At 33.3% G+C, this 11,613-nt stretch overlaps 1 protein-coding gene across 2 annotated transcripts; it reads left to right on the top strand.

The window, feature by feature from the left end:
- Positions 1 to 3,826: 3,826 nt before the first annotated feature.
- LOC112291725 (peptidyl-prolyl cis-trans isomerase CYP28, chloroplastic) lies at positions 3,827 to 6,844 on the top strand. 2 transcript variants are annotated; one of them, XM_024539546.3, is made up of 5 exons: positions 3,827 to 4,335; positions 5,013 to 5,180; positions 5,485 to 5,794; positions 5,909 to 5,968; positions 6,493 to 6,844. In XM_024539546.3, the coding sequence occupies exons 1-5, from the start codon at positions 4,009 to 4,011 to the stop codon at positions 6,699 to 6,701; spliced, it is 1,074 nt and encodes a 357-aa protein (XP_024395314.1). In that variant the 5' UTR covers positions 3,827 to 4,008; the 3' UTR covers positions 6,702 to 6,844. The 2 variants fall into 2 exon arrangements, with proteins under 2 accessions (XP_024395314.1, XP_024395315.1); XM_024539547.3 differs by lacking the exon at positions 5,909 to 5,968.
- The last annotated feature ends 4,769 nt before the right edge of the window (positions 6,845 to 11,613 follow it).

Below are 11,613 nucleotides of genomic sequence, written 5' to 3'. Positions count from 1 at the left end.
AAAGATGGAAGGAATTGTTCGTTCATTTTAAACAACACTTACAAATTGATTGAAACAAGATGGCAAGTGGGTAAGAATTTTGTAAACTATCGTGGCATCGTCAATCTGTTGGCTCGCTACTCGTAGCTCTCTTAGAAACCTGTAGATCAGCTGCATGAAGGCAGACACATCGATATTGTTCATCATGCACGCTGTTGACCATTTGTTTCCAAGGACTATGACGTCAATCAAAGTGTGGATTTGATATAGTTTTTGAAGCTTCAGCCACGCCGCCTTAGGGTCGCGTAATTTGGAGATGAAATCTTGTAGACCTTCTGTTAGTAAGAGTTTTAAGATGTCGAGGGCTTTTCTCCTCCTCTTTCACTGAAGATTCAACTCTTGACGTATTAATGTGGGATTCTTGAGTCCCATGCTTGTTGCTGCCGCGAATCTTGATCCAGACGCTTTAGTAGTTGAGCCACTCATTGCTCCACTTTCTTTGTTGTTGGTGGACTCGATTCAGTCCCACAGATCCTCTTTTCCAAAAACATGCTCCATTGTGGTCTTCCATGATTTGTAGTTTGCTAGAGATTCCAACATCTTGCCCCTCAAGATACCCTTTGTTCTAGATCTGACTTAAAGAATACTCTCAATGTGTCATCGCATTCCTAATTCGACTCCATTGAATAAATAGTGGTCTCCTATTGTTCTCACTCTCCGAGAATCCTACACTGCTCTTATACCATTTTAAACTTAACAATACGTTCTACTTTACTTCACTTATTGAGCTAGCAAAATAGTGGTTTTATGTACTGGTGAGCAGTAACAGCCAATGTCAGTAAATAGAAACTACGGACACACTAGCGTCTCTGTTGTGATGGTTTTAAGATGTGCACATCATGGTTCCTTGATTACAGGGCAGATGTTGATAATTTTAACCAATCATACCTGCGACTACTTTGCAGCAGATTCCAGCTCACGACGGAAGAGAACCTGACGAACGACCGAGGAACTACCAGTCGCCAGAAGAGATAACAATGCCCCCAAGTAGATCAATTGCATTTCAAACCCCAAATCTGCATCGATTTCATTATATGGCATATTAGGGTTCAGGGTGGATGCGATTGCGACCCCAGAAAACTCCACCAGAGCAGGCAATACATGAAAGCACGATTTTCCGTTTCATTTTTAGGAGGATTTTGGAGCAAAACATTTTCCAAAGAGTGGGTTACGCAAAACTGAAGCCATCGCAGGCTTTTGAACTGTATCAAGTTTCCAGAGTGCGACAGGAAAAAGCTATTCGAATACTATTTGAAGACACAGCGTTTGGGCACTAGCGGACGACACCGAAAGAAAAATGAGTGAGTCAGGAAATTCAAACCTCAGTCCATCCTCTCCCACCAAAATGGGGCCATGGAATGACAATCTTAGGTGGCATCAGATTGCTGAGGTGGACTAGGTTGCTGAGTTGGAAAGCGCAGGAAATGGGGGTTGAGAATGGTGGCGAATCTTATCCATTACCGACCCACCAATCTGGTCTTCCCCTGAGGCTCCCCGTTCAGCGGCCAGATCCTCTTTCCATCCCCTCCACGGCTTCGGCAGCACCTTGTCCTGCCACACCTTTCACCGTTTTAGTGCCCCGTCACCGTTGTCGCACTTAGTTGCTAAATATCCCCTTCCTTTTAGTTTCTGTCCAAATCCACTCCTGGGTTAGTATTGCTATCAAAACTTACCATAAAATGAGCTTTTCATTTTTTAAAAAATAATTCGATTACATCCCTGAAATGCTTGTGGAGTGGGTTTTGGATTACAATCAACCACTAACTTTTTAGAAAATTATAAATAGAATGTCAAGATGAAAATTTGTATCATATGTTTTTGTAACTTGTTATCAAATACTTTATAAGCTTTTTCCAGAAAATGGTAATTCTCATTTAAAATTTTCATACTTCGTACCACTTCCTAAATTATTTGCAATATTTTTTTTTCAATAATATCCATGGTGTGGTTTTTATTCATTTTTTATATTTTTATTTTTTATACAAATTTTTTAGGTCTTTTTGATATTTTTGATATTTTTTCTTTAAAAAAATATATAGATAATTATTCTTGAATTTATTTACATGTATATGTATATTTATTTACATATTAATTAAATTTATTTATGAAATGCAATATAACGAAAGTATTATCATAGCTCTTTTTCATCATGTATTTAATCTTTGCATGGTAGTTTATTTATTCAACAACATTTACTCTATAACGTGGTCAGAATATCTGGGTCAAAATTTAAACTATCAAAAGTTGGATCTACTCACGATTACAGATCAATTATGATTCACAAGTAAGTTCAATAAAGATAATTCTTACTAAATTTACTAAAAAATTAAATTCACATTATTATTTTTTCCAATTATCTAAAATTTTATAAAGAAGATAGTAATATATATATAAATGCATCATCATTGCCACTAACAAAAAACAATTACAAAATGAAACAAAAAGAAACCCACTAAAATGCAATAATAATCAATACAAATGATCGCCTAAGTAAAATGTACTCACTTAATATACATTTATAATCTATTCCTAAAAAAATAATTTATTATTGGATTTATACAGTATATGTGCAGTTTACTTTCATAAAGAGTGTTAATTATGGAAATTACTTCGTTATTCAACATTAATTTAAATTCAAATTGACAAAAAACTTTCTCTTTTCTTTGTTTGTGAAGGTTATAATGTAACTGACATAATTGTTTCTTACAACTAGAACTTGCACTAATTCTTTGCCAACTCCAAACACTCATTATCTAATCAAATAATATTTATTCTTAGGTTTCCTCTCTAGTCCTATTTGCATACATTTTTACATGTTAAGAAGTTTTTATTCATTCATCGTTTTCAAATTCTGCATGTCGTTAAACATGTCTTTAAACATGCCATTAATTTTGATTTTTATCCATGTAAATTCATCTTGAAATAATCCATAACACTTCTCACTTAACATGTTTAACATAAATTCCATCCTTCTCGCTGTAATTTTAAGAATGTCCAGTACTATTAGGCTTAGAAATTGAGTTGTAAAGATTGTGACCCAGTAGTCTAGAATTTAGTACTTCAATTTTTGTGATACCATTACAAGTTAGTACCACAGTCAATCGTGTTTATTAGATTATGTTTGAAAGACTGTTTCAAGAGCTTGAATAATTATCCTATGACAAGATTTTTATTGATAAATAATATAATCATAATTAATAAAACTTCTTACTTGAAATTACAATGCTAAAAAGAAGTGATATTGCATTATTTTAAAAAAAATGATTATTATTTTGGGATGGAGGTTTTTCTAACTTTATGCAGAAACTCTTCAGCTATTATGACAGAAACTTGGAAAAGAAGAATTTACCTCGGCAACAAGAAGTATGAATAGACGCAACACTATGACCTTTTTGAATGCCGTCAACTGTTTTGTTGAGTTCTATTTATGTCAAGACGTGCACATCGTTCTATCTTTCATTAGAACAATCATAGCACTGTATCTTACTTTGACATGCTCAATGTGTGTTTTGGCTTCTGAACCTGTTTCATATGCAATTATTAACTGTAGTGTCAAGCACTAAATAGTGTCTTTGTAATCTGTAAACATGGATACACTGGTCTTTTGAGCTAAAAAGTCTATGGAGACCAGGAAGCTACAACGAAGAGCCCATCAAAAGATGGAAGGGCTCAGGATAAGGGAACCTTCCTGGGTACCAATAGGGTCTCAACCGAGGATGGCGAGCACCTTGGCTCCAAGCATTGCAACGCCATTGCCTGCCCAGGACGGAATTCTAACTCTGACCCTTGCATCGCCATAGCTAGGTTGGTTCTCCATCGCCGCGCGTGGGCTTGCGATTTGGTGGTGTTGTACTGGCAGTGGTAGTGGGATCGGACTTAGACTCGAATACTCGGAGCAAAGTGATGCGCGAGTGAGCGTCAGGGGCGGAACAGAGGGAGAGGAGAGCGAAGGAGACGTAGAAATTGGCTATGGCGGAGGCATGGTGCGCCACCTGCTGTCCGCCTGCTTTTCGGCCTGCCCTCTTTGCAATGCCGACTTGCAACGGCGCGATGAAATTCTCCGCAGTGTATTCCGATAGCTCCCTGCGGATTCGGTCCTGTCGCAGCAGTGTGGCAGTGCAATCCAGCCGTCGTTACTCGGACCCGCGTGGCTGTTGCTCCTCTGCTTCCACACCGGAATCTGATGATTCTGATTCATGTAGTGTCGAGTCGCATTTGACTAGCCGGCGACAGCTTCTCCTTCTCGTGTCCGGCGCGGCTGTGACTGCAGCTGCTTTGCCTTCTTACGCTGATGAGGTATCGTCTCTTTTGGCGGTAGTTCTATATCATTCATGCTTTTGCGCTTCGGGCTTAATGCGTGCACTATTTAAATCTTATATTAGCCCGATCCTTCTCAGGCTTCTATCCGTAGTCAATTTGGTATTAGCGGGCGACAAGAGTGCGTTATTCATCTGGTCATCACAGGTGGAAACTTGAATCAACTGTTATCTTGGGAATCGACAGAAAGATTTCACAAGTTGTGAAACCTATGCAGCTAATCAGCCATGTGCGGTGCCACAATTGCTTCTGATTCTACAATGCAAATCATACTTTGAAATGATAGATTTTGAAATGGTACATCACATGAAGGATAAGAGGGTAGACTTCGGGGTGGAGGCCCACGCTACTCAGCAGTAAGGCTTCATCATTCTGCGAAATTGGTCAGAGGAACATCGCATAATCGCTATACTTTGTAGTGCTACTTTCACGAGAGATGTACAATTAATCTTTGTGACACAGGGTGAAATAAGATTTTTATTTATTCATTTTTCTCCCCCCTTTCTGATTTCTTAGTTTCAGTTGGAATGATTTCTGAATCAAAGCTTGCAAGAGGCTGTTTCTGGAATTTTTCTTGGAAGGATGCCAGTTTACTGCATCTTATTGTCCGCTAAGAATTTATCCCCAACTTTTGATGCTTCCTTCTCTGGTCGCAGGAGACTGGCACATCGGGTGTTGACACAACAATTACGGATCGTGTCTACCTTGATATTATGGAATGTCCTAGCTTAGCGAGGGCCGATCGAACTCTTGGCAATACGTCGCTGATCTGCACCGATGGTGAAGACTTGGGGCGTATCGTCATTGGCTTGTACGGTAAGCAGGTCTGTTATCTTTGTAATGGCAGCTTAACTCCACCAATGCTAATGCATTTTATTCTTTCGTTCCTCTTTGGCGATTATCTATTTTCTATGTCCTGGAGTAGAATCAGGTATCTGCATTGCGTTTGTAGATATAGTTTGGTATGCTAATTTCGGACTTCGCCTACACGCAAAAATAAGCTTTGAATTCCTTGTGTTTCTTGAGGACGGCTCAAGACGGATGCCTATGTAATTAAATAAAGATAATGAGTGAGCTGCACGCACCATAAGCCTGGACTACTGCTGAAATATCTTCACTGTGTCTCAGGTACCGCAGACAGTGAAGAACTTCAAAGCCATGTGTACAGGAGAGGCGGGTTCTTCGTATGAAGGAACCATTTTCAATCGAGTTTTACAAGGCCAGTACATTCAAGGAGGCCGACAAGGTGCAAAGGACAAAGGAGAAACGTCACCTCCAACTAAGTTAGAACGAAATGAGGAGGTCGTTCGTGGTAGTTCTTTCAAATTAAGGCATCTGAGACCTGGCACGGTCTCCCTTTGCCTATCAGAAAATGACGACGAAGAAGCGATCAAACTTAATACAGACTACCGGAACGTGGAGTTTTTAATAACTACAGGTATAAATACTTCTGTTTGTTAATGATAGCACTTTGTGAACGGGTCACATTTCAATTGCTGTGAACTCCCGCATATCCTGCAACTCCTGCTTATGGCTTAGTTTCGGGTGTCAGGCCCCGGACCTGCCCCTCAGCTGGACAACGGGAACATCGTTTTTGGTACTGTACTTGAAGGTTAGTTTCTGCTTTTTAGTCCCTGAAATTTCTAATTTCTCTATCTTAAAGCACTGGGTAGGTCTCAACCACCACCATACAGTAAACAGTTCTAGAAATTGTGATATATTCATATAGGTGAAAAGGATGCTTGAGGGAAGAACTTTCATACTTTATTAACTAACTTCAATAACTAACTTTGGAACAATTTATTACATGGATTTTATTTTTTAAGGAAGGATCGAATGAACTCGAAAGCGGACCCAGGGCTATTTTTCTTGTCTCGTAAAAGATTACATAAACGTGATAAAAGATCGATTATTTTATTTTTTTAAAGCTACGCCCGCATTTTCATAGTAATTGCATTCCTCATGAAACTGAGTATGAGGCGCAACTCTCAGCCATATGACTCCAAAGAGCGTTCTGCCAGAAAAATTATGCAGTCACATCACTTGAAATCGAAAGCGATTGCGTCGTTAGGGTGGTATGAATTACTCCCAACTGTTCCTCTACACTCTGAATATACTAATTTATCGATTATTCAGGTATGGATGTGGTGGCTGCGGTATCAACGGTGCCTACATACAAACCAAGTGATCGAATTCAACAGTTCAATAGTTTTGCACAGCTGCTGGGGGACGACCGTGCTGCCAGTGCTCGTGCTAATTGGGACAAGCCCCTGAAATCCGTTGTTATAAAGAAATGTGGTCTTTTGAACGTTGCAAGACCGCATATACCCCCTAGTCTGCCATGACTGCAAAAGCTTTCATGTAAGACTTCAGTTTTAGCTCTTGAGGATTTGTTACTTTCGTGTCCGATAAGCAATAGTTATGAAAGATTGAGCTAGTGAAATGTAATTAGATTTAGACGAATAAAATTTGTTTTTCTTTTGTCGCAGTCCAAAGGTGTACTACTTGAGTTATGTGGAAATGAATCTGCGTAATAGAGTAAACGTGTCGGAAATTTTCTCATCTTTGGATAACAAAGGGTATATCTTCTGAAGGTTAACTGGAGGCGTAACTGGGGCAAATATGAACAGTAGCATACTCAGTCGTTGCGTTGTGATTAGCAGGTTTTAGAAGTCTTGCTCTAGTACAAGTTTCAAATCAAGATCTTTAGTCCCGTTTACTATTTTCCAGGGGATCCAACATATTGTGAATATTAAGTAGGAGCCTCGTGCTTATGTAGATTGTGGGTAATTTTCCTAGATACATGCATTTCATGCATTCCAGGATTTTCCGCAATGAATTGAAAAATGAACTTCACGTCCCGTCAAACTTTATGTGATTTTTCGTGTGTACTTCTGTTGTTTGTTCCTCAATTAACCCGAGCATCATGAGCTCCAGTCATGTTTTATACTAGGCCTACCGTTGTCAACAATTACTATTGAGTGAGTTTTTGATGGGTTCTCAAAGCGATATATATTTTTTTGCTTGATGTGGATTGAAATTCCTCACCAAACACGTTACTTAGTCTAATTGTTTTGGTTTATGCTTTATTGAACGCTTATGACATACAATCAATAAAATTCAGAGGCTGTGTGATTTGCAAGCTTTCAGTTGCACAGTAAATCACTGCAATGATGCAATTATGCGGATTCATGTGTAGTTAGTTGTCTTAGTGAACTCTCTCACAGCATGGCAAAGGCCACTGGAGACAATCCTAGGAGAGAACCAACTTCCCACTAGCTGCACCAAGTTTTAGACAATTAAATTCTATTGCAGTCGGAAGAATAGCATGAGCACCTACAGGATTGTGATCTAACGGCACGAAAAAATCATGTGGTTGCGCTTTCAAAAAAACGTGTATTTCATTTCATAACTTTCTTTCTGAAACCTATATTTCTGAACGAGCACATTATCGTTAATAAAAGTAAATAAATAAATCATATTCTATAAATAGTAACAAACTATTTACTATCTCAACTAATTTGTTCTATATCTCATAATCTTTTTGTTAGAGTTGTAGCTCTTAAATTCTCTCTCTCTCTCTCCCTCTCTCTCTCTCTCTCTCTATATATATATATATATGTATACATACAAAGAATGCATGTATTTACTAAATCAATCCACCCAACCAATAAAAAAATGGTTGGTCAATTTTCATCATAGTTACCATATTTTTTTATCATAGTTACAATCATGGCCTTTTTTTTTTTTTTTTTTTTTTTTTTTTTTATTATTATCTCCCTTTTCTTTTTTGGGGAAAAAATCCTAATATTTCTCTTGTCTCCCTCACCTTTCTTATATTAAACCTAAAATTATTATTTTTTTAATTTAAAAGAAGAATCTATTTTTTTTTTCAAATATCAAACCTAAAATTATCCTCAAAAATACTTTTAATTCTTAAAGCATTTAAATATAATTTTAAAATTTAGAAAAAATATTGAAATTTTCAATATTACTTTAAGTTTTCATCTTTTAATATAAAAAATTCTATAGAATTCGATTTACAACTATTTACCTATTTTTTTACTCTATGACCTTAATCTATTGTTTGTGTAATAAGTTTGTGTACCTACTTTGTATTTTTTTTAAAAATAATAATCAAATATTAATTGATAAATTTTAAAAAATATTAAATAATTTTTATTTTTCTTGAAATCTTTTAATCTATGATAATCTAAGTATTCTTAGGATCCATCATATGACCATTGTTTGAAATAATGTATTGTAGAAAGTCAACTTAAATAATATACACTTTTCTATCTTAATGTATAATCTTGCATCTTTAAGTTTGTGTAATACATGACAAATATAAAGTTCATGTTTTTTTGTGTTCTTAGAATAGATTAAACTATTATCTAAATAATTGATGAAAAATCATCTAAAAATTCTTAAAAGACATCATTTACTAAAAATTAAAAAAAAATTGATCATGTGAGTCTAAATGGCATGATATCATATTTAAAATATCCATACTTGATTTGAAATATAATCTTTCATTCATCTACTATTTTATTGTATACCAAGTTATATATTCTTTAAAGATTTATTTTTCATAATAATTGACTTGATTCAATTAATTATAAAGTCTAAATATCAAAGATAAAAGATTCAATTAATAGTAATCTTATTGAGTCTTTTGATAATCTATACACATTTGTAGTGATCCATCTTTTTTCATTACAAATAAGAAAGATGCTTCTTTTAGTGAGTTTAAATGGCATACAAAATTCTTAGCTAAGTTTCTATCAATGAAGTTGTTTATTTCACCTAATTTATTTTGTGATAATTTTATAGATTAATCCAAATGGGAGTTGAGCTCTTTCTTGAAGGTTAATTAAATAATCATAAGAAGGATGCTCTAGAAGAATATTTGCATATTGTTTTTTCAATTTTTTTTTAATAATCTTCATGTTGGTTTAAAATATTACATGAAGTCTTTTTACTATTAGAAATGGATATAGCATATATAATATAAGATAATAGTTCCTTTGCAACATACATGAAAGTTTTTTTACTTATCAATAAGAATTTAGTTGTTTTATATTTATAATTTTTTACTTGATTAATAAAGCTTTTAATTGTACATTAAAAAAAGTTAAGACTACAAGAAATCCAATTTATCAAGGGATTATATTTTTTTATCCAAAATAAATCTGAAATGACTAGATTAGAAGAAGATCTAATTATATTGAATATCACAAAGCTATTATGACCATTTATTGTTAAATTTCTAAAAGATAATAGATGACCATCTATGACTTCTACATGTATAGGTTATATTTTTTTTATTACAGATATTCTATATCTTCTAACAAATTCTTCAATTAAAAAAATAAATTGAGGCTCTTGAGCAATGTAGAAGTTTAGGGGTTTAGGATTTAGAATTTAAGATTTAAATTAATTTTTAAATTCTTGAAACTTTGATCTTGTACGAACAAACTTTTTAAGCAAGACAATTTTTAATTTTGTAATGCTTAAAAAATATTTTATTATAAGAAGAATAATATAATATGGTTTAGACATTGAAAGAGTATCAAAGATGAAAACTTAAAGAAGATATGTAAAAACAAATGAGCTATGTATCAAAAAAAGATGAAAAAAAAAATACATATTGAAAAAGAAATTAGAATGAATATTGCTAAAGACTAAAAAAACTCGAGACTTTTGAAACTAGATTAGAAGTGAGAAAAAAATTAAAAAGTAAAGAATGCCTTGCTATTGCCTTTATATATACTATTTAACTAAAAGATATATGGTCATGTTCTGTAAGACCTCTAATATGTATTCAAATTATAAGGCACATATTTAACTTATAAAAGAAGTGTTAGGGACATAGTCCTTAGAACCTTCTAGAGATAAGTTTCTAGAACCTTCTAGAAGCAAGTCTCTGGAACCTTCTAGAAGCTTCCTAGTTGGTAGAAGTTGCTTAAGAAGCTTCCTAAATAGGAGTATATATTGGAAACGAGGCTGAAGAGTTCTTCAGTCTTGACAACACATCTCTTGGAGCTCTAACTCACCTCTCTAGTGTTGTTCTTGTATTCATCTGATTAATCTAGTTCTTGCCAGTTCTTCTTGGACTTCTTATTAGATCTCGAGTCTGTATTTCTGTGTTCCTGATAAGAAGCTTTTTCTATGTGCACCTCATATTCAACCTGTACTTCAAGTAGTCAACATATGGAATATATAGGCAACTTGTTAGCTAAGTTTTTAATCTATCAATTACCATATACAAGCATAAAGATACAACCACATCTACAAAGCTTTAAAGAAGCTTTTCTATAAGATATTATTAAATTTATTTATTTTTATCTACTTCTATTTATTGATATAATTTAGATAATTATTAAAATAAATAAATATATATATATATATATATATATATCTGTAACAATCAAATCCAATCATATCTATATTTTTACTTTTTGCTAATCTTATTATTCATTGTAGTGGTAAATTAAATTAATGCATTATTAGCATTTACTTTTTCATTTAATTTTTTACTTATGTTATTTTTTTTATTTTATTCTAATAAGTTTTGCTATAATAATATAATAAAAAAATCTAATAATATTCATAATAAATATAAAAAAAGATTGAAGAATAAAGAAAGTTCTAAGAGGCATATTAATTTAAAAGTTGATAATCTATAACTACTAATATGCTTATGTCTTATCAAGAAAAATGGATAATCCATATTTAATTAAAAAAAGACAAAGATATAATATTATAAATATTTTTGTATCAATTTATCAAAGATAAGAACTTAAAAAAATATAAATTAGTAAGTGAGATATTTTTCAAAGAAATATAACTATATATATATATATATATATATATATATATACTATATAACTATATATATATATATAACTATATATATATATATATAATTATATATATATATATATAATTATATATATATATAAGAAAAAATTAGAATGATTATTGCTAAAGACTAAAAAACTAAAGACTCTTAAAACTAGACTAAAAGCAAAAAAATAATTGATTAGAGTAAGAAAATCCTTATTTTTATTTCTATATATATTTCTAATTAGGTACTACATAGCAATGTTCTATATGACCTCATATACGTGTCCAATTTGTAAGATACATGTATAATTTATAAGACAAATTTTTAATATGTACGTTATTGTTTAATAACACAACCATTAAGTTAAAGAAGAAATAAAGGATTATATTATAGAGGATATTAAATAA

Source organism: Physcomitrium patens, chromosome 14 (genome assembly GCF_059467195.1).
Source record: "Physcomitrium patens ecotype Gransden chromosome 14, ASM5946719v1, whole genome shotgun sequence".
Classification (NCBI taxonomy): domain Eukaryota; kingdom Viridiplantae; phylum Streptophyta; class Bryopsida; order Funariales; family Funariaceae; genus Physcomitrium; species Physcomitrium patens.
This window is presented reverse-complemented; position numbering and strand designations above follow the sequence as displayed.

What these genes read in the sequence shown, in the direction of transcription:
- LOC112291725 (XM_024539546.3), top strand. Translation starts at nt 4,009, where the DNA reads ATGGCGGAGGCATGGTGCGCCACCTGCTGTCCGCCTGCTTTTCGGCCT. An exon ending in TTGGCTTGTACGGTAAGCAG is followed by an intron (nt 5,181 to 5,484) that starts GTCTGTTATCTT and finishes ACTGTGTCTCAG; the next exon opens with GTACCGCAGACAGTGAAGAA. An exon ending in GGAGTTTTTAATAACTACAG is followed by an intron (nt 5,795 to 5,908) that starts GTATAAATACTT and finishes TTCGGGTGTCAG; the next exon opens with GCCCCGGACCTGCCCCTCAG.